This window comes from Pelodiscus sinensis, chromosome 8 (genome assembly GCF_049634645.1).
Source record: "Pelodiscus sinensis isolate JC-2024 chromosome 8, ASM4963464v1, whole genome shotgun sequence".
In the NCBI taxonomy this organism is placed as follows: Eukaryota; Metazoa; Chordata; order Testudines; family Trionychidae; genus Pelodiscus; species Pelodiscus sinensis.
The window spans coordinates 57,136,179-57,160,260 of record NC_134718.1 but is presented as its reverse complement, the minus strand read 5'-3'; the positions used below and the strand labels follow the sequence as shown (position 1 = coordinate 57,160,260).

The window sequence follows — 24,082 nt, the reverse complement described above, 5'->3', positions numbered from 1 at the left end:
TAGGTATCAAACTTTTGGCATTACATGAACAAAAATTAAGTTGACTTTTGAAATACAGTGAACAAAAGTAATCTTTTATCAACCACAGCATCAGAAATACCAAAGTTGGTTCCTATTCTCAGTATGGCTTAGGGGGGTAAGGAATTATCTTCAATACCATGATGGATATACTATCAGTTAACTGTTACTTCAATAGTCTGTGAACCTACAAAAGGAGTCCATATGCTACTGTGACTAGCAGATATTTGTTGTCGAATAGGTGAAGATTTGGGATGAAATACTGGTTCCATTTATGTCAGTGGGTGTTTTGCCATTCTGTGCCACAAAGGTAGGATTTCATTCTTGGAGCCTGCTTCTGAATTCTTCATGGGCACAGACCCTAATTTTGCACCCACTGGAGTCAATGGTACAGGATCAGCCTCTCAAAGCTTTCATTGGCTATTCTTGTTTTGGGTGGACAAGGAACTCTGGGAAAGCTTAAAATCATTCCACCTAACTATAATGTAAGTGAAAGTTTCCATAACAACAGCCCTGCAAATTGAAGTCTCCTGATTAACCACACATAAGAATTGGTAGGAGCAATGAAAACTTCCTCACACTACATCATTAAACTTCCTCAATTTTGAGCAGACTACAACTGAATTTAGTACAATCTCCATCTCCATCCCTCCTTTGCCCTTTCTTCTGAGATGAACAGTAGTTCCAAGGGAACTAACCTTGAGAGAACTTATTGTAATCTGGATACCTACTGCAAATCAAACTAAGACCAGCCACTCACTTCCTGTAAGTAACTAAATAATTTCCATCGACTACTCAATAGGCACTTCTACATTCCTCCTTCGAAATGTACAAGAGCCCCAACAAGAGGAATGTGGAACTCCGCACAGCCCGGGGCCAGCGGGAAGTCCTGCTGACTCTGGGCTGTTCGCTGGTGCCTGCTTTGAAATGTACAAGAGTCCCCAGTGGGGGCTCATGTGCATTTCAAAGCCATGGAGCCTGGGGTCAGAGGGGGACTCCACAGATGACATCAATTCCATGCAGCTGGGGACTCCGCAGCTGACCCCACTTCTGTGCTGCATGCCTTATCGGATAGTCAACTAGTCCTTAACATCCCTACATCAAATTTGAACCCATGAATTAGAAGTGAGAGTCATACTGACAAATCTCTATAGCCATCCAAAGCTCCTTCAAAACATTTTATTAAAAAACAAGAAAAGAATAATGGACCTAAATATTTACAGAGGCACCGTGTTATAAGAACTTAAAAGTTATAAGCCAAATCAACTGAATTTCAAATCAAGTGTTCGTTCTTAAACATACTAATTTCCAATAAATTGTTTCACAAGCAAACATTGTTAGTGTAATAGCAAATAACGATGTCCACTAAACAATGGGATCTTTCATACAGTCCAATATATTTGGCATGCTGCAAGCATCTACTAGGAATTTATTCACTGACGCAACACTGGCAGTGTACTACAAAGGGGCCGTCTTCTTTTCCTTTTGGAAAAAGTGCATTTGCATTGCAGTTACTAAATTATTTTATTTTCTAAAGCCTAGGAACAGTTTAATATTTTTAATTGGTAAATTACAGTAGAATGTATAAATTACTATTTTATAGTCCTGGCGAGAACTTATAAAGTTTCTCACCTTATACTAAGTAGGGTCTAATTCCATGTTCCCCTGCTCCTTCTTCTATATACAGAAACAACAAGCATGATCTGCCTTTAATAGAAACCTTACACCATCTTCCAAAACTTATTACAGCTGCCTTCGGTATAAAATGAAACCTTAGAGAATGTTATTTAAAATGTTTTTTAAAAGTCAGTAGGCCTCATGTTTCATTTCTCCACATCAGGATTTGATTTCCTTTGCGACCTCACTTTCTGCCCTTAAACAAACCAGAGAATAAGGCCTGAAACATCTTGGAAAAGTTCCTACCACACCAGCATCAACACACAAAACATGTTTCATTTATCTCAATAGCCATCAATAATTTAATTTTTTTATTGATCACTGCCAACCTTCCCCCCCCCTAAAACCAGCCAAGTAAAGACGTAAAAGCAATGTTTACACTTCTGCTCCCAAATTCCTAAGAGTCAGGTCAAATGGGGGGAAAGCATTTATGAAATTTCCTCTTGCTATGTCATTAAATGTATTTAGGTTAAATGAATTAAAAACAAATTAAAGTTGGCACACTCGAAACCAAACTGCTGATCAACTCCTATTCATCTATTTACACCGGACAATACAGAACTATACAGATTTAGAACTCATCTCAGACTTTTCACAGTTTAAACCCTGCTCATGCCACTTGTTTCACACAATGCATGTTTCCTCACTGAAGCTGAGCTGAGGTCCCTGAGGCTCTGTGTAAATCCTGGAGTCTATGTGCATTAAATAAGGTACAAGATTGGGGCCTTAGATAATTACTTCTCATGAAACGCAACATTTATTAACTCGGAAAAAGAAAAAAAACATGGAAAATTAGTATAATCAGAAAATTGCGACTATGTTGCTGATTATACTTCTGTGTAAAATATTTTTGGGAACAGTCTCCCGCAGACTGCTAAAATTTCATATGCTGTGCAAAAATTATTCAAAGAGAATAATTATTCAAAATTATTTGAAGAGACTGTGCATCTTTATATGTCCTCTCAGATCTTGTGTGTGACTTCCAGGTCAACATGTGTATTTAAACTATAGGCCTTACATTAGTATATTACTATCCCCATGTTGACAGTTGCTTTTCTAATAACTTGAGGCTACTAAATTTGCTTAATAAAGACAGACAAACGAGTTGAAGGTCTCTCTTTAAAAATATTCCTCAAGTTAACAGGCACTAATACTGAAATAAAGTGCTTATCTGATGGATGCTTAAAACTGTAGATTTATCTTGTATAATCTAACAATTGTAGAGAAACTAAATTATGGAGAATTGCATACCTTTTTAAATAATTTTACTCAAAATATTTTGATAAAATTAACTTGGTCCCAATTGTCCTTTCAGTTATTCTAGCTTCACACTGCTATCATTCCACTCATTTCGGTATACCTCCTCCATTTACACCAGTGTGAGAGAGAGGTGAATCGGGCCTTTGGGAAATAAATCTTTGCTAATTGGCTAGTTAAATTTTATAGTGCTCCATTCCCACTGCTAACATAACATGTTTGCGAAAAACAGGCCAACATCGTCTGCCATATTATGGGGGGGAAGTTCTAACGAGTAAAAAGATGTCCTAATGTTTTCAGGCATACTAAACACTTCCAAGCATTTCTAGCACCATAAAAGTAATTAGGCACTTGTTTTATTCCAACACATTTTACTCAAACCCTCCGATATTTAATTACTAAAAAAAATTCTTATTTACAAGGTATTTCAAAGATCAATTCTTCTTTAACTTTTTTTTAGCAACTCACATTACATGGCTTCGAAATAATAAAATATATTTTCTCTAAAATGACCTAGAACTAGTTAAGTCAAATGCTATAAAATATAAATTTGAGAAAAAAACATGCTAAATTTTACTTTCCTTCTAATTCCTCTTGAATTCAAACACTCTATTATTTTACAAATAGAAAGCATGGTTCACTTTTGGTAGACATGGAGCATGTAGAGACAGATAAATAGCTCCAAGTTTAAAATAAATTCTAAAACAAACAAACAAACAACCTATTTCCCCTTCCAAAGAAGTAGGTTTCTGGTCAATATCTAAAGACTCAGTCAATCACTAGAATTCAATTGCTTCCTTTACAAGAGACAGAGGCACAATGATTGTCAGTGTAGGTAATGTCAGATTTCAAACTAAGATATCTAAATTATATACAGTACCAATATATAAATATGTTCAGGGTTTATTTTCCCCTGACCAGTTTTTGGATTGTTTAAATCAAAGTGTATAATAAAATCGACATTTGAAAGGATGGTGGTTGTAAACAAAATTGGCAAACAAAAATCCCCATCAATTTTTAAGAAGTGGTCATAATTTAACAGATGTATTACTGAACTGATTAACATTAAAGCATCAGGCCAGATTGCCTTCCTCCAGCAGAGAAATCTGCAGAAGGGAGCCAGGAAGGTCAGAAAATTCCACAAGATTAACCTTGTGGAGTTTCCTGCAGAGAATCACTTTAGAAGGCAGTTGGCTGGGAAATGAGACCTCCCAGGCCCTGTAGAACCTAAGGCTCTGGGCAAGAGAGTGGTGAGGATTCAGGAATTCTTCCTTCCACAGAGGAATAGAGACTGAGCTGCCACGGATTCTCTTTCTTCGCTGGACTTGCAATCAACTGAGTGCCTATGCAGCTATTATGTAAGCACCTTTATTTTCAGTAAGGTCAGTCACCTGCTAAACATGTCTTATTAATTACAAGTTGCAGAAGAGAATTAGGTCAGTGTCTTTTCAAAGATCTTCCTAAACTCATTCATTAGTCTTTCTTCCCCCCGCCCCCATTTTCCAGCCTCGTACCTCAACCACACATTTGCAAGAGGAAGATACAAGAATTTTTTTTTAAAATCCATGACTATAGAGCCTTAAGCAAAAAAAACTCTCAAATCAATGGGAGCTTTTCCATTAAGTCCAATAAGATATGATTCAGAGGTGTGATGACAGGTTCTGAATTGACTGTACTAGCATCTGAAATATGTAGTTATAAACAGAAGTGGACCAAGATTAGCGGTGCAACACCACCAACGGAGCCTCAATCAAAATCCTAAGAGATTACCACTATGACTCAGAAAGTAGTGTAGTCTCTATGTTCTTTGAGCTTTTGGCATCTCCACTGAACCGTAAACAAACATGTTCTTTATTGCCAACTTTGATGAAGGTTTTGAGATATGGAAATCTGAGATCACCAACACATTTCCCAGAATTTATCAAAAGAAAAACTGCTTTTGGTCCTTACCAGTCCGGGCCAAATCTGCACCAGTGAAATAAGGAGAAAATACTCTGCACCCACCTTGAGTCTTAGTTCTCCCAAATTTCAATTCAACATTTTTTCATAACACTTCTTATTTTTCACAACACTTATTTCCTCTGATCATTTTAATTCTCTATTGCTACAGGTTATAACATTCATTCTGATTAAGAATTCTTTTCAGAAGCTAGTTGCCTGTCTTCTGAATTCAAAAATGACATTAAAAAGCTTCATTTAAGAGCGTCCCTAAGATACAGGACTACAAGTCACTCAGTCTGGTGAATTTTCAGTAAAGTTCCTAAAGGCCAGGAGGAAGACTGCGGGCTCAGCAGCAACAGATTTCCTAGTTGATGCATGTAAAAGGTGCTGTCGTCTTCCCCATTTCCACTCCTCTATGCCCCTCACTCTTCATGCTGCAGAAGGCTCCAGGGACCAGTACAGAAGAAGAAAAAGGATGGGGTGGGGGAGGAAAGTTGACACCCATTGTCCACAACCAAACACCTTAGCTGGTAAATCTGTCCAAAAATTAATGGAGCCTCAGGCTGCATTGACTGTTGCTGTAGCCTTCTCTGCAGTGGGAACCTTCTTTCAAGGAAAGTTTGAGGGCACTTTATGGACATGGGATTGCTACTTGGAGTGGAGAATTCAGATGGCCTGGTATCCACAGCTGCAGTCAAGTTGATATGGGGTGTACATTCCTAGGTAGAGAGATATAAGAGGGATCAAACTGACAGGATGATTAGGGGAAACTCCAGTGTCCACAGAAATTTCCTCTCTCAGTGTATGCTCCTATAGTGGCAAGTCTTACCTAAATTTCCTTACTCCAGAACTAAGCCTTATGGGGGTGGGGGAGTCACTGAAATGCTAGAAGGAAAGCACTATTAATTCCACTGCACTTGCTCAATGAGATGCAGAAGTAAAGCTGAGGTAGAGCTGCTACTTCAGGAGACTAACAGCTATAGGCAAGTATCTTTACTAATTAATGTCACATACTTTTGTTCTTCCCTTTATTTTTCACCTCACATTTGAACAATTGATCTCTCTTCAGCACTCCCTAATGGGCAAATTCTGTGTGTGTGTGTGTGTGTGTGTGTGTGTGTGTGTGTGTGTGTGTGTGTGTGTGTGTGTGTGTGTGTGTGTGTGTGTGTGTGTGTGTGTGTGTGTGTGTGTGTGTGTGTGTGTGTGTGTGTGTGTGTGTGTGTATATATATATATATATATATATATATATATATATATATATATATATATGGTGGCTCAGTATGAATAGGCATAGCTACCACAAACTTTCCAGCACATTGCTGGGGTTTTTAAGCAGTCAGTAAAGCATTTTTTTTAAACATAAGAATCTGGTCAATGCTTGCAACTCTTCAAGATTTATTCCAGGTGGGAGCCCTGACATGTAATGACATGACGCGGAATTAACAGTCAGGCCTTAGTCCTGCAAACCCTTATGGACATGCTTAGCTGTGTGAATATGACTTGACTCCTAAAGGACTGCTCAGGTACATAAAATGAACTGTGTGCATAAACTTTTTCAGGATTAAGGACTAAAACTTCACTCGTACCCTGCAGAGTGGGGATAAGACAGCTGTAGCAAAGTAAAAGTGGAACGTGACATTACAAGGAAAACCGCTGCTTTTAAGGGTAGATCTAAGGCTCAGTGAAGTCAGTGGAAAGATTCTCACTGATTTTAACAGGCTTTGGATCAGGGCCTTATAAAAATTGTATCAAATTGAAATAAAATCTGTTATTTAAAATCATGAGTGTATCAGAGGGTTTAAAAAAAACAGGTCAAAGACAGAGTGAAGAATTGAAGCATGTAACATGTATGTTCTTGTTTTAAAATGCTAAGTTGTCAACACAAGGTAAAATGTGTAATATTAGACTATCCTTAGTGCAACACCTATTGTGAGTCTGCCATAGTATGCACTTCATCAGCTTCACAAGAATAAAAAAAACTAGAGTGTCTTAGAAAAAAAACTGTCTTCCCTACTAAACCTAGGAGTTCTCATGTGGTTTCCCTGACATACTATATCTTTAGGCACATCTGAGCAAAGAAGAAATGCCTCATTTTTGGTCTGAAAAAACACGGGAAGCAGCCCAATGTAAAGCTTTTCATTCAAATTACCTCTGATTTGCTTCTTCTAAAACTTCAAGAAAATGTGAAAAGCAGCGTGTAACGTCTCAGGAACAAGGCTGGGAAGTGGAGAAAATGTTACTGCCTAGGCCATTTCCAGAAAGAAATTTGAGGGAAGGAATTGTGTGTTGTGTGCAGCAGCGAGCGTCTGGACAGCAGACAATCACTTAATAATGACAACGATGGTGGCAATAAAGAGAGTGTCTTGTGGAAAAAAGACAGGGCTGGATTATATACCTGGCTCTGCCAAAGATTTGCTGTAGGGGTCTGACAAATCACAACCCGTGTCTCAATTTCCCCATCGATAAAATGGTGATTGATACAGGCAGTCCCCGACTTACGAATGGGTTACGTTCTGAACACCTGGTCATAACTCGATTTGGTCATAAGTCGGAAATACCCTTAAACGTGCTGCCCGCGCTATTCCAAAAACTTGACATACATGGTTCTCAACTCGAAAATATTACAATGGGGTTAATGGGAGGTTGGTCATAAGTACGGATGGTCGTAAGTCGGGAAGTGGCTGTATATTTTCCTAGCTCCCACAGGTGCTGTGAGATTTAATTAGTTAGATAAATACTATGACATGCAAAGCATTAATTATTATTGTTGTGGCTCCACTTCATATTTTCTATCTCCACCCTCTCCCTTCCCGAAGTGTCTCTGCCTTCAAAGTAGACAAGGAAATTCCATTTCTTCATTTTCTTACTGTGCTGCAGCATGAAATCTATAGTCTGTTCCAAATATTGGAAAACATCATACAATTTCAGGAAAGTGATAAATTTTCCGGTGCCTAGTAGCTCGTCAGAGAGGGCACAGCAGTCCTGGATGGGCCAAATGCAGACATGTATTTGCTCATCACCTTTAACTTGACTTTATGGCTTCAATAAACAAAGCTGAAACAGCTTTAACAGAACACATTTAAGCTGGCCACACCTGGTCACAAAAATACAGATGTGCCAAAGACAAAGCAAGACTTTTCTCTCTCATAGTTTTTTCAGCTATTAAGTCTCCCTTCTATATCTAGATTGGTCTGACTTTTAAAATAAACATTCTAACAGGCAGCATAACTTTCACATGTAACCAGATGAACGAAAAAACAACCAATCAACTTCCAATCATCTGAACATCTATCAATTGTTTATATGTTATACTAAAAAGTTCAACAAACTACATTCCTCATGCTAGAGGTGCACATAAATTGACATTTATACATTCCTCTTTTGAGGTTCAGAAGGATCACCACCATCCTTCTGGCCAAGTGTATCTGAGAGAAATGCCATCTCAGCAGAGCTGAGTGAAGAGCGGAAAAAAGTTGTTTGTATGAATTTGAAAGTGAACGCTAACTTGGACATTGGAGCTTTCTGAAAATATTTAAACCTAGTACTGTATCTGTATTAGCATAATTAACACCTTCGCCCTCTCCCCCCAAAAAAAACCCCCTTAATATCAAATGCTCCAATCGTCACTGAAAACAAATCTGTACTTGAAACCAACATTTGAAGTACAAGCTATGTTGGTTACTAAGGTATCTCACCCATCCAGAAAAAAGAAACACCACCAGCTAGCTCACAGCACTAATCAACAATGTGACTTTTAAAATTTAAGTGAGATTATTTATAGCAAACTATTCATGAGCTATTGTTATGACTGAATAATTTGTGAAGGTGATAAATAATTTTTAATAACTAATCCATTTGAGAATGTTAGAATCTGCTTGCCAACATTTTGGAAAAAGATAAAAAGTAGTTAGTCATTTGAGTTTTCCATTCAGCTCCACTTCTTAACACTATGAATATGCTGTTTCTTTAGTTGACCCAATTGGCTCAAATATTTCAAAAATATTTCAAAAATATTTTTCAGAAGTAATCTGAAAAAATAATCCGTTTTTATTTACAGAGCATTTCTCCTAAAATATCCCCAAATTATTCGGGTATTTTATAGGTCTATTATATTAGGGCTTTTAAAGTTTAATTCACTTAAAATGCAGCAACTTCTACTTAAGTACTTTGGGAATGGTAGCAATCCAGTGGTGGCCTAATGACAAAATCCTCAACACCTGTGAAATGCAGCCTCTTCTGGAGTAAAGGGCACATAGCATTGTATACACAGAGAGGAGAGGGGCTATTTGCATGATGGCTGCCAGGGAAAACCTCTTTTCTATATCCTTTAATCTCTTTGCATTACCCACAGAATTCCACATTTTACAGTCTCGTCTGAGACACCTTACCCAGTAAACTGCATGGCACCTAATCATTAGAAAGATGAAACACCAACTCTTTTCCGGATAGCTTTAATTATTAAGGTATGAGGCAACTGCAATATAACAATGTTCTTAAGCAAACAAATGCGCATGGGCCAAAAGCAGGTTTTGATTCCTGGGATGGTCAAAGCTAAAAGAGTGAGCACCCTGTGATTTGAATTGAAACACTAATAACAGACTTAATGCTGAACACAGTAGCAAGCAAACTTATGAACCTCTTCTATGGTCTGTGGCATGGAGACACTGACCATACACAAATACTTCAGCAAGGGCCAACCACACATTAAAAGATCCAACGCCCTCATTGGTATTTCCTGACAACTCTTGCAAACTCCTGCTTGAAGTTCCAGGAGTGTGAAACTGGACGAATTAGGCAATTAAAAGTAATAATCTGCACAGCAGCTCCAATGATCACCATTTCAGCATTTCTGGAACAAAACAAGGCCTACCTGCCTGGAGGTTGTAAAACAAAGTAGGACAGGGAGGCCAGTCCTCTCACAAAGCATTCAGCAGGAAGCATTCCAAACATGACAAATTCAATTCGTCCACCAGATGAAGTAATGCCATTACTATATGTTCACAAAATACAATTTAGCCAGACTGCACAATGAAAATCAGAAGCTTCAATGAGACACACTTTTGGTTGGAATATTTTGACATTATTAACAGCTGAGGAGGGAGGGAGGGAAATCAATTCACTTTCCCTCTGCTGAACATCATACCACTGTCTTTATTCTCAACACTGAAGGACACAGCCTCAAGCACTAAACAACCCGTGTAATTTCTTCTTCGAATTGTGCATGTGTTGCCAAAAGTCCAATGATGGGTGTAAAATCCAGCCAGGTTTATTAGTACTTTGAATAAAACCTTACTTTCTCAGTTTAACCAAATACCGGAGGGCAGCCTGTATTCCTTTACGCTTTCAGTCTCTGTCCCAGCATGTCCCAGGCTGAAGGCACTCAGGTGAATAAATCGAGCTAAAGCATGCTCATGCAAAGATCCAGTCAACAACTTCCATTCATATCTGCCAGAAATGCAAGTTTGGGCTTGGTTTTAATACCTGCATCTAACTCCTGCCAGATACGGATGATCCAGAGTTCAAACTATAAATGTATACATTTCCAAAGAGAAATACAAAAAAAGAACACAATCACCCCCAGTTGAGCTGTTGAGAATATTTGATGGTGTATAATGTAACATTATTAAGAAAATGTCCTTTAAAAGTAAGAGATCTTATCGTGCACAGACTTCAGTATATAACTTTACACACATCAGTCAATGGGTCTACTCACATGCATAAGTTTTTGCAGGATCAAGGCAAAGGGTTTTAAACAGAACAGTGTTTAACAGAACCCTTTAAAATGGCTCCTCATTAAGAAGTTATTCTGCCACCATTTTCATCTGAAAATAGCAATTATGGTAATAGAGCTAAAGGTATGCAGCCACATTTATATTTTATTCATCAAAAAACAAACCACAAATAGAAGGAAACTGGACAGTTTAGAAACTGATTAATAACCAGTTAAACAGGTTGCAATAGTACTTTTAAAAAAAGCAAAGGTGTTTCTGATAAATTCTATTAATATAATAAATGGCATAGTCTTTCTACACATTCTTTGAGGATGTTGAGTACTTGTTAGCTGCTTGTAACACCCTGTAGATGAGGTAATCTGAAGCACTGAAACTGAAACCTAACCGATCTTTGTTTCCCCAGATGATTACATTAAATAGGATAAATTGCAACCTATAGCCAGAATGTTCAGTGAATAACTCTTTTTTGCTGTTCAAATACAAATTCAATTAGTCGGAGAACTATTTCCATGCTTAAAGAGAGAAACGGCTATCCAAGCTGCACCCTGGTGATAATGGCAAGCTAATTATATAAAAGCCCCAGCAGCTGGGTTCCCTTGTTGCTTTCTATAGTCTGAACTTGCTACAGACAACAGGTTTGCGATAACTATAATTTCCAATCATTTTCGCTTAGAAATGAATGACTTTGTACATGGAAGGCATCTGTTTTCTGAGCTTCCTATAAATAAAAGTTTTTACCTGCATTTAAATACAGCAGAATAAAAAGTCACAGCTTTTGTTCTAGTCACAGCTAGAGCTAAAATTTCACAAGAGGAATGATTTTATAACTGAAGGCACTAGAGTACGAGACTTCAATTCCTGGCTCTCCACAGGCTTCATGCGAGACCTAGAGTAAGTTACAATTTTTGTGTGCCTCAATTCTTCATTTATAAAAGAAGAATAAAACAAGATTTCTTTTCTTCCCTTTTCATATTTCAATTGTCAATTCTTACTATTTGTATGTACAATGCCTAGCACATTGAGTCTTTGATCTTGTTTGGGGCTCTAGGTGCTACTATTACTATGACTAATAATAATAATAGCAGCAGCAGCAGTCCTCTGGACAACGCTCAAACAAAGTGATTTATTCAGGGAGTTTTGCAAGAGCTCTAGGGGCATGGAATCCTCCCCACTTGCCTTGGAGTCCCAAACAGACAACTGGGTAACCTCTATTGAACCTCAGGACTCATCTTTTTGTTGTCATCCACAAAACTAAACACAATCACTTATTATATGATGTTAATATCTTCTACCACCTTCTACATAAGAGTAAGTACTGAGGGAGGAGTTATTTAATGCCTGAAGACCATAAAAGATGATGTAGTTCAATTCACTCTTTCACTAATGTTTTCCCTGCATTCTGGTGAAGAGGACACAATGAGAGATGGTGAGATGAAATATTTCTGATTTCTAGGCAGGCAGAAAACACACTTCGTGGTTCACATGGTGAGCTGGAGGGTTGAAAAATGTGTGTGTATAAAACATCTGAGCTATACTAGGATTTTTTTAAATGTATCAGCACTGTAATAAATTCTGATCATCTGCTGCTACTGCAAACAAATGGTCTCAGAGTGAAATTTACCGCTGAGCAGGTGACCACCCCAAAGCCATTTTCACCACCACCCTTTGTGAAAGTCCCATTTGCTCAACCCTCTGCTGTGATGTGAATTTCACAACTCAATTTAATTAGAGCTGGTCAAAAATTTGGACAGGGTGCATCACAAAACATTTCAAGAATCACACTAGCCATCAAGTTGCTTGACCAGTTCTACTGTACAGCTAGAAGTTATCATTGCAAATATGGCCACAGCTTTTGTGATATACGTAAGGATGGCTAACAACTTGCTACTTTTATTTCTATTCCCACTTGCTGAAAGAAATTCAATACGACTGTGTGCCAGGTCTGTAAATTTGAATGAGACTGGCTGATCCAACTGAGTCCTTATTTTATAGGGTCCTTCCTACAAGGTAAAAATGACTATACTTCGCACCTACATTTTGACTGAAAACCTCTCATGCTCTGCTGACTCTGGGCTTTTTTACATGTCAAAAAGTTCAGCGTTTGGAAAGTTATTTGAGTCGAGTAATAATGGATATTCCCAATTAGCATTGTGTCATTATTTGGCATGAACTTTGCTGGGATCATTCCCAAAACTGTGACATAATCAGAGGTTTCTCTACATTACAGCACATAGTCAGCTGCTCGTGTTATTATAATAGATTGCCATGTTTAATACTGTCCCGTATGACTTACACGACATCAACTCTGGAACCAGTGAAACCATTTAGGAAAACCAATTTCAAAGAGTTTCAGCTGACAGTTTTCAAATACTCTCAGTGTACAACTTGGCCTCCAATTATGGCCTGTAGTTGGTGAGAGATGATCTCCAGTGGCTAAACATGAAACTGATTCTCAACACACATCCACAACCCTGCTTAACCCTATGTGGGCTGAAAATCTATACAGCGGAATAGAGCTGAAATCCGTAGAATACACCATCTAGAAAATGGCTGACAGAGGTCTCTTTTGTGACTGGCTTACTTCAGTCCTCCACTCCCGTTTCATGCTCAGTTGTGGTTTTCATTACCTCTGTAGCCACAGCAATCTGCCTGACCCCTTTCCAACAATCCCATCTACATGCATTCAATTTAGGGGCCTAATCTAATCAATACAAAGAATGACAGTGACTTCAGCAGACAGTGAATCAAATGCCAGCTATATAAGCACATATAAGACTTCAAGTCAAACTAGAAGTGTCACAGCTACAAACAAAGCTAAACACACACAGGGTTATTAGGGACTAACATGATTATGCACACGTTATTGTAAAATGTCTAGCTCCCCAAAAACATTAACTGGAACTTTCAATACTGAATCATGATTTTGGGTGCCCAATTTGAGTCGCATGAAAGGGCCTGATGTTCAGAAAGTGCAGAGCATCCCCTTTCTGAAATGAAGTGTCTCAAGTGAATACTTAACCACTGAGGCACCAAAAAAAATCACTAATCACTTTTTGAAACCTTGGCTTCATTATTTACTTTTCTGCTTCTCTATAGGAAAGGAATAGACATTTATATAAATGACATAATCCTTATTACCATTCCATTCATTCATGCAGTCCACTGTAATTTACTGCCAGGAAAAATAAACTTCTGCATAATATTCCTGAATGCATGACATTCAGAAAGGGCTGAAAGTGGGAGAGGAGGTAAGGGGTTTCTGGCAAATATTTACTCAAGTGACAGCATTATCCATGGTGAACATATTTGCTAGAGAACTGGGTGAAAGGGTTCACAAAGTGAAACTGGCCATTTTTGGTGCTTTTAATCAGTTTCATTTCATCTAAAAAAAACTCCACGCATTTTTAAAGGATCTTCCTCCCGCTCCCCACCCTTTACCCTGCTACAAACCCTTTGTAACCTTTAGCAAAGTGGAACAAAGCCAGAACTTGAAGGAAAAAGAAAATCACTACGGAACTCAGTACCACTCTGTTCTTACAGTGCTAGAATTCCCTGGTGAGCTAATGTGGTTCGGTTGCACCCGTCCGCCAGCTGGTCTGCATAGGATGGAGCCATGTGTAATACTATTTACTACAATTCCTGGCAGCCGTTGGTGCTGCACCCTCAATAAACTTTGTTTAAACAAGTGTTCAAACAAAAATGGCTTTGTCTCTAAGTTAGCTCACCTCAAAACTGTATGAATATGCTCTCTATGCAGACTATCAAGTGTGCTAGTACTCTAAAGTCTCTACATTTGTTTGGGTCTTAGCTCTGTCAGAATCTGCATTTCTCTTCATGAGCCAAAGCTACAGCAGTAATCCGCTAAACAGTTCAGATGAAATGGAAATGTTTGTGAAAGCTATCTTCATTTAAGGACGGCTTCTGGAGGGCATTATCTTTCTCTGCTGGTCAGATAGAGCTAAGTTTGTTGTAGAGTTGAGAAGCTCCTCTGTTCTCATAGGGTGTGATTTTCAAAAGTCCCTAAGTCATTAGGATGAGCTCCTAAACCCCATGACTGCTTTAGAAAAATTTCAACCTCAAAGTTTTTTTGTGAAGCATTCGTCTTCACAGCTGAATACAGGTTGAATCTTTTGCACATTGGACAGCATTGTTTACTATTAATTCTCTTACAGGTATCCAGAGACAATGTGACAGGTGCATTATTGTTTGTATAAATATAATGAACGAATACAGAAGTGACAAAAATGGGTCACACTGATAGTCTCATCCCTGTCCAATCAAAGTCAACGCTAAGGCTCCTATTGACTTAATAGGAGATGGAATGGGCCGCATGTCTCTAGCTGGAGCTGGCTCAGTTACTTTTCAGTGCTGAATGGTCAGTGGTTTTATTCACTAAGCTTCAGATGCCCATATTTTAATTCTCTGGTGTGAGCAAGTGCTTTACTTACATAAGCTAAAAACTAAGGGCCCAGTTCCATCACCATGGTCATGCTGAGTACCACTCCTCTCTTAAGCGTGTAGTGCTTGGAATGGGTATGTGTGGTAGAATCAGGTCCTGAAATCCTAGGTCCTTATGTAGAAAAGCACTTAAGCATGTGCTTGAATCCTATTGAAGTCGGTGGGCCCTAAGCACATGGTTGAAGTTATATATATGATAAGTGCTCTGCCAAACCAAGGCCTTGGTACCAATGAGAATTTTCAGAGAAGATTCTCCGTGAGCTAAATGATTTCACAATTGCTATCCTTTTATGTTACAATAAATGAAATCAGTACATCAAAGGCCAAATTCTGATTAGTTACATCACTGTAAAGCTAGATTAACTGTACTGATTTCAGGGCTAACATTCCAGAGTTGCACAGTTAGGATCTGACCCTTTTATAGGAAGATTTTTTTCAGCTGTAATGACAGAAGTTCAACGTATCATGCAACAATTCTAACAGCTGCAATGAGATTTGAATTATTTACCCTTCTAAATGCACTAATCAGCATCCTGTAGTATAATTCATACTATGAGATCTCACACACTTGGGTATCATCTTTGCTGAGATGCAAGGAAATTGGTGTGTGTGAGAAAGGGCAAAAGAGCGCAAATGTAGATACAGGTTGGACCTCCCTGGTCCGGCACCCTGGGGACCTGACCAGTCCCAGATGAAGGATTTTGCCAGACCAAAGGAGGTAATTTCTGGCCCCTCTGGGCAATGAGCCCCTTCTAGCTCTGGCCCAACTGCTCCCCTCCTAGCTGGCTCCCTCCTCCCTTACTGGCCCCACTGCCCTGTCAACCCCCTCTGCACTGCTAGGCATCCCTGTTGCCTCTGTACACTGGGCTCCTACTACCCTACCCAGCGCCTGCTGCCGTGCCGGGCAGCCCCAATGATCTCTGCTCACCAGGCTCCCACTGCCAGGCCAGGCAGCCCTGTCGCCTGTGCACATACCAGACTCCTGCTGTTGCATGTCCAGCAGCCCCACCACCTCCGCGCACCAGGCTCTCGCTGCCACACCATGCAGACCTGCTGCCACCATACACCAGGCTCCAGCTGCCCCACTAGGCACTTCCACTACCACGTGTGGGGCTCCTACTGCTCTGGCAGGAAGCCCCACTGCCACATGTCAAGCTCCCACTGCCCTGCTAGCCTGCAAGGCTCCCAGGCACTAGCTCTCCATCAGGACTCTCTGGTCCTGGAACATCTGTGGTCCTGCCAGAGAGTCCCGGTAAAGAGCTTTTCAACCTGCATAAGAGATGGAAATCAATGGGGTTGGGCAAGAGAGTAGAAGTAGCCTCAAAGAACAGAAGTTATTCTTATATCCTACTTGAAACCATGCTTCAAAATTAAATTTTAAAAATCTGTTAAACTGAGAAAGAGAATCTGTTTTAAAGAGAAAGAAATAAAACTCAGCCATTAATTTAAAAAAAAAATCTTGTAGCTGATAGAAGTTTACTCACCGACAACGTCTAGATGGTATGTGTGATTGATGGATCCATATTCATTTTCCACTATACAAGTATAATTTCCTTTGTCAGATGGGACTACACTCTCCATAATGAGACTCCAGTGCTGGTTTCGTACCTGATAGGATTTCAATAAGAGTATTTTAAAAAGTTGATAGCATAATTTTGTACTTATCTTTCCTACATAAAAGGAAGGGTTTTTTTTCCCCATTACACAAATGTTTTAAAAGCCACTGCAGTGCTGGATTGACAGTTCTGGCTCCTTTTATCCAGTTCCAAAATCCTTTTATTTATGCATAGAGCTGCGACAGCATAGGTAGTAGCAGTGAGTGCTGCCACATCCTCCTCTACCAAGGCACTTCATCCTTAAACTGGAAAAATAATCCTTAGTGCACATTCAGTTTCAGCCATTCTGTTTCAGCTGACAACAAGGGTGCCCCAATTAGTCCCAGTTGTGATGATGAGTTTATAATGTAGACAGCACTCCACTTAGAAACTGAATTTAGAATATCAAGACATTTCACATCTGCCTCCAACATTTATCTGATGATATTGGCTATATCCTTCTAACAGCTTGGCTAGATTTTTCCCATGACATCAAAGGCTCTGTATCTCATTTACAATCCCATTACATATACATAGTTGTTATGGAGCAAACAAATAAAAAAGAGAAACATGAATATTCAAGCAATTCTTCTATTAATCTAGGAGTCTAATTTGTGTATTAAGCAGATCTATTAGTCTAGGATTCTAATTTGTACCAAGAGAAAATCTTTCCTAAAAATTCCTCAGAGGAGGTAGCCGTGTTAGTCTGTAACTTTAAAAACAACGAGCACTGCTGTGGCACTTTAGAGACTAACAAAGATACTATATCGTGAGCTTTCTTGGGTAAAACCCACTACTTGTTTCTAAAAATTGCTGTATAACAAAATATAAGGCCACCTGAATGTTGTAATGACCATCTTTAGAAGGCTAAAAAGAAAATTACACTGGGATTAAAAAAACTCAAAGTGGTATTGTGAAATTAACATACAGGCAGTCCCCGGGTTACATAGATCCGACTTACATCGGATCCCTACTTACAAATGGGGTGAGGCAACCCCGCACTAGCTGCTTCCCCCCAGCAGACCAGGGAGATGTGAAGCTAGCACTCCCCCCCCCCCCCCCCCCCCCCCCCCCCCCAGCAGACCAGGGAGATGCGGAGCGGCTTTTCTCAGCAGACACCTCAGCTTGAGAATAAAGGACTGAGGGAAGTGAGGTGTGAGAGAATAAAACTGAGCTCTGGAGAAATGTTTGGCTAGAGTTTCACCTACAATATGTACCAGTTCTGACTTACATACAAATTCAACTTAAGAACAAACCTACAGTCCCTATCTTGTACGTAACCCAGGGACTGCCTGTACTGTTAATAAAATAAAAAACAAACTTTCTTTTAGATGCAGGGTGTGTCTAGACTACACCTCTCTGTCGACAGAGAGATGTAGATTAGGCACATCGAAATTGCTAATGAAGCAGGGATTTAAATATCCTGTGCTTCATTAGCATAAACATGGCCACCACTTTTTCCCCCCAAAATGGAGGTTTTGAGGAATACAGGATCTGTCAAAAAAGGGTTTATTTTCAACAGATCCGTGTCTAGACTGCTGGGCGAGGGAGAGGGGAGGGGGTTCGAAAAAACTCCGTTTAGGAAAAAAGTGGCAGCCATGTTATGCTAATGAAACACAGGATATTTAAATCCCTGCTTCATTAGCAATTTCAATGTGCTTGATTTGCATCCCTCTGTCAACAGAGGGATGCAGTCTAGACGTAGTGGCAGTGATAAAATTTCTGTTAAATTCCATAAACTATACATTTATCATGAAAATTATACCTCAGATTTGCCCTTCATTACAGGTTGGACTTCCCTGGTCCGCCACCATCAGGACCTAGCCAGTCCCAAGCCAGAGAGTTTGCCAGAACTGGGATGGTTGCCGCTGGCAGGCTGCCCCAGCAGACTCCCAGCCTTGCCCACTACATACAAAGGTTTTTGTGCTTTTTGCCTTTTTAGGTTATACAGTCAGATTATTTCTCAGAACGGACCAAGAACTTTTAGCCCACAATCTCCAAACAGGCTGTGGATCCACAAAACAAAAAGCTATTCAAGTAATTAATTTGGGAAGAAAATACAATCACTTGTGTAACTTTTGATAGGACAATATGGCTTATAGCTAAAATGTGAATGTAACAGATGTCACAGTAAAAAAAAAAAAAAAAAGCAACAGTGGAAATACCCTCTCATATCCCAGAGGTGCGTGATATTGTATCCTCAGATTAGACACACAATTTAAGCCTCTTTAAATTAATCATTTGCTGTCGATGCCCAAAGCATTTATGACATCTTGTCACAGAATTGGATTTTTGGCTGCTAACTTGATTTACCTTGTTGGCTCGCTGCCTCCATGTTGTAAATAGAATGGTGAAAGCTGTTTTCCTGCACTGATGGAAGTTTCTCCTGATAAAAATTACTGTCTGGTTAACTATAATCATTCCTATTCTAGAACCTCAGCCAAGATCCTTAAGTGGTGCCATTTGAAACAGTGCTAGACACTGTTGAACTAAACGGTGATTTTTTTTAAACACACTCTAAGGTAACCCTGAGAGCTACGGGGACTTGCAAATGAAATTGACCCCTGTGGAGAAGGCCAGGTCAAGATCTAAACAGCACTTAATTTCCATTTAAAATGTAAAATTGGGCCTATGTGGGTCTTATGTAAGTCTTGTGCTAGCCATCACAGGGACGAACTGTACCATTGATTATGAGCAACTCCAGTGACAAGTAACTCTCTTTGGAAGAACATTTCATTCCTTTATTAACCTTTAGTTAGGAAAGTTTTCACACTATCCATCTTCAATATTTCCTTGTCCATTATCACCCTACTATTTCTAGTGATACCTCCCTTAAGCTCTCTTTAAGGTTGAGTCCCTTCAAATTATTTTGCATACACACACCACACCAAGACTGACTAGCTTCAGTGTCCTTCATTTCACTCAGCTTTATCATGGCCTTTTCTTCAGTTGGGGTACCCCCCAAAGGGCATGCAATATTCCAAACACATTTGAACGGCAGCTGTATACAGAAGCATTATCACATCCTGGTCTGTAATGTTTTACAGCCATATCTCATTGTGTGCTGATGTCTATAATTTATAATTCACCACTCATCTTAGTTTTATCTTGGTATTTTTGCTTTCCAAGCATCATCTATTAATTGTATAGCCATGCTTTGCAGTATTCTTCGCTCCAAAATACCACCTTGCATTTTTCCAGTTGCATTTATTTTTCTTTCTATGCTCAAATCTTTACAGCTACCCTTACCTTAACATCAGCAGCTATTTTTCCTACTGTCTCTGCAATACCGTTAATGAAAACAGGATTTAAGACTGACCCTTGCATGATCCCCAATAGACACTTTTACTAAATCAATGAAGTGCTATTTTTGCTTAGTCTGTCAGCCAGGTTTTGACTCATAACCAAGTAACACTATTACAGCTAATTCAATTCTTTAAAATAAAATCTCACAGGGCACCATATCAATACCATACAAGTTCATCTTTATGCTAATAGGAAATCTAAATTGCTTCAGTGCCGATAGAACCAAAAAGTAATATTTAGTAAAGATGGTCAGAAAATGGGATTCCTTTGCCTCCTTCCCTTCATTTGCCCCCTCCCCCGCTCCCAGAGAAAATATTGGCTTTTCAGTAATAAACATTAAAATAAAAACTTTTGGCTGAAAATCAAAAATTTCTATTCAGCAATGCTGTCCATGTGCTTCCTGGGAGGTCCTAGTCGTAGTGCATTATAAGAGATGTAGTCTGACTGGTAAAACCCAGCCTTTAAAACTGAATAGGAGGCATGAGCCAGCTGAACTACAACTCCCATGAGGCACTATGGCAGCATTTCTAAATCAAAATCTTTTTCATTTGGAGGTGTATCGTTTTTTGAACAAAAGTCACAATCTTTTGTAGAAAGCCGTCATGTTCTACCCGCTCCCTCCCCCCAAAAAAGTGTAGTCAAACATGCAACTTTCTAATGAAAAACAGAATTGAGAGAAAATGTTTGACCAGTCCTAGCCTTAAGAAGATGTGTGATGTAACATGATGACAATGACAGCAGACTGCTGTGTGTCAAAATGAAACAGAGGAGTAGAAAAACAAGTACTGTGCCATAAAGCAATGACAGCAACCCTTCCTGCTTACCAGCCCCTAGGAGAAAAAAATAAATAGAAGAGCAAAAAAAAGCCAACAGTGGTGATGACACAATTAAATTGCTTACAAAGACAAGCCCTATATTCTTCAGTGACATTATACTTGCATTCCCCTTCCAGATAGATTTAAAACAGGTAAATGTTCTGTTTTAATTTTTTTAAGAGGAAATTTGGTCCTTATATATAGATGTTGCCAAGTTCTTACAACAACCCCTTCCATGGCTAGAACTGACACATAACTGAGATGACTCATTAACATAAGTCTCAGACTGGTGGCCACATTAGTCTGTATCTGCAAAACCGAGAAGTCCTATGACACCTTAAAGTCTTAACAGATATATTTGGGCATACGCTTTCGTGGGTAAACAACACTTCATCAAATGCATGCAACATGCTTTGTTTAGCCGCCTCCATGAATTCAAGGTATCAGTTACATTGCTGAAACAAATTGTGCTTCTTTACTTCCACATACAGGACGTGAATTCAGACTAGTAGCAACTCCCCAAAATTCAGAAAAAACTTTACCTTCCCTAAGTGTACAGATCTGCAGATTTGGTCCCACTCCCCCATTATAAACATAGCATCCAGTCAGCAAATTAAATCTTGGACAGGGATTCTAAATACTTCCAAAAATTATGGGGTTTCAGATACACGGATTAAATATTAAAGAAGAGTCTGAACCAAAACCCTGAGACCCTAATATGGCTCTCTATAAAAAATAGCTCAAGTAGTCATGCATCAAGTGATGCAGAATGATAGTACTTTACAGTTTCCCTGTTGTAGATACTCAGTTCCTCAAAACTAATGCAAAATGCACACACAAAAGCCATTTACTCTTACAGTTCTTATAAATTCAAACCCATTTGTTTATCCAATATTTACCTAAATTGAATTTAAATGTGTGAAAAGAGCTGTGGTGATATAGTTTATCAAAATGGGGATGTGGAAACAAACACCTGTTAAACAGTAACAACTGACAGAAGCAAATTTGCTTTCTGGGTGGTGAACAAAAAAGTAAAGGGTCTTGTAGTTTCACAGAGTATAATTTCTTCTCAAAGTACACACTGAGAAATTACACAATCTCTTCAAATAACCTAGCAAATGCCATAGTCACTTCAAAAGGGACTCAAGAAAAGGCTTAGAAATGCAAGAAGGGGGCCATTTTTACTGATATATGAACTCTGAGTATATCATGAAAACCATAAAAGGATACCTTTCCAGGTGATAAAAAGCAGAGTTACTCACTGTGGAGGAATTCTCTCCTAGAGCCTACCTCCCTTCCGCTACCATGCTTAAGTGAAAACTGACTCACTACCCCTCAAATGAACAAAGCACTTGGCACTGAGATCTGATTGTGATAATGAAAAGAAAAAAAGAAGAGATTTCTTAGTTCAAGAGGGGAAAGGAAAGATGGAGGGGGAAAGAGAATGCAGGATCAATAAACAATTTTACATTTTCCTTCTTCTCGTTTGCTCTTTCTATCTGCATAGATCGCTGACTCTGCCAAAAGCACAGATTGTGGTCATGTCAGGTAGTAATGGTGGACGCAGACGCTGTCTTCTAACCATTCTAGATTAGTTAAGTCTTTCTGGATACCATGAGTTTGAAATTCTACAGCAGGCAGATTTTACATAATTTAGCCCCAGGAAGACTTTACATACAATGCGGTTTAAAAAGTCAGCAGAAGATGCTGCTGTGCCTGGTAGAATATGGAGCAATATCAAGAAATTTATTCTGAAGCTGCAAAATTTATACCTCACTTTCACCAAGTGGTGGGGGTGAAGACTCTCGTCCTGAACTGAGGGCTTGAAGTATGGGAGGGGCTCTGGACTGAGTCTGGGGCAGGGATTTGGGGTGCAGGCTCTGGGAGGGAGTTTGGATGCGCTCAGGGCTGGGGCAGGGGTTCAAGATACGGGCACCCCTTACCTCAGGTGGCTGCTGACAGTGGTGCAGTGAGGCTAAGACAGGCTGATTTGTTGGTAGGATGTGAAGTTTTTCTGAATCCAGGAATTATTTTGAATGAATGTGTCACACCCCCCAAAAAATCTTCTGGGGTGTCATTCTAGAACACTATCTCTGAGCACAACTTACTCAGATTACTAGGACCACTGTCCTAGCAGTCACCGGCGATTTACTGGTACATCTTGGAGCTTCTGACCAAGGGTGCAAGAACAATTTTTATAGTGGGGTGCTGAGAGCTGTTGAACCAAACTTGGAAGCCAGTATGCAATGGAAATCACTTCAAGCCACAGGGTGCTGCAGCAACCCCCTGCAACACTAGTTCCAGCACCTATGCTTCTGATAGGTGATCCTGACTGGTTTGGCTGGGAGGCTATCGAGTGTCGGCACTTCAGCTGCCCCTTCTCTCCCCACCCTACTTCTCCCCCCTGCACCTCACAGCCATGTTTCTCCTGCCCTCTGCTTTGGAACTGCTCCCCCAGCCCTGGGAGCCTCCATCTTACTATGCAGGGTGCGGGAGGTAGAGAAGAGGGTCTCTGGTGTCAGGGTGTCCCCAACCCCCCACTCCTGTATCCCATCTCCACAGAGATGGAGGACACAATAGGGCTCTAAATGGAGGAAGCTTGCTGGATGCTGCTCTTATGTCTGGACATGCTCAGCATACTTAAAGGGGAATGTGAATCTCTGTCATTCTTCAGAAAGCGGTTGGCACATTCTTGCAGTCCATGAGGGAGGCAGGGCACGTGGTCTTCCCATGCTGCCCTTGTCTGTCAGTACCATCCCCACAGCTCCCATTCACTAGGAATGTGGAATTAGGGCCAGTTGGAGGCGTGAAGGTGGTGCCTGCACACGGGGGACAGTGCATGGACCCACCTGCCTGGGAGTGGCACAGAACAAGGGTGGAAGTGAACCTGCCTTAACCTCACTGCACCACTGCTCAGGAACCTCCTGAGGTAAGCAGGGTGCAGCTGGAGCCTAGAGCCCCTCCCATGCACCAACCCCTCGGCCCAAGACTAGAGCCTGTACCCCTATGTGGTGAAAGTGAGTGCCACAGTTTCAGGGAGAAGGATGAAATGCCAGGACAAGAGGCTCATCTAATCTCTCTCAACTATTAGAAAAAGATCCCTTAAATGTTGAATCCAGAGGGGCGGGGGAGAGAATAAAGCCTGAGGAGGTGAAACAAGTATTTGCCACATTCTTTGGCATTATTATACTTACAGTAACTTACACTAAATTTCATAAATCATACAGAAATAAGACATTTTATGACCCAAAACCAATAAATTCACTTTCCCGGGTGAGAAA

The 24,082-nt window shown here is 39.9% G+C and overlaps 1 protein-coding gene across 10 annotated transcripts in view; it reads right to left on the bottom strand.

Moving 5' to 3' along the window:
* The window catches only part of FGFR2 (fibroblast growth factor receptor 2), a 131,361-nt gene that overhangs the window by 46,610 nt on the left and 60,669 nt on the right, over nucleotides 1-24,082 (bottom strand). For all 10 annotated transcript variants that reach the window (XM_075935341.1, XM_075935342.1, XM_014573599.3 and 7 more), the window contains one exon: nucleotides 16,570-16,693. In XM_075935341.1, the coding sequence (XP_075791456.1) occupies nucleotides 16,570-16,693 (124 nt within the window). The remainder of the gene's footprint in view (nucleotides 1-16,569; nucleotides 16,694-24,082) is intronic.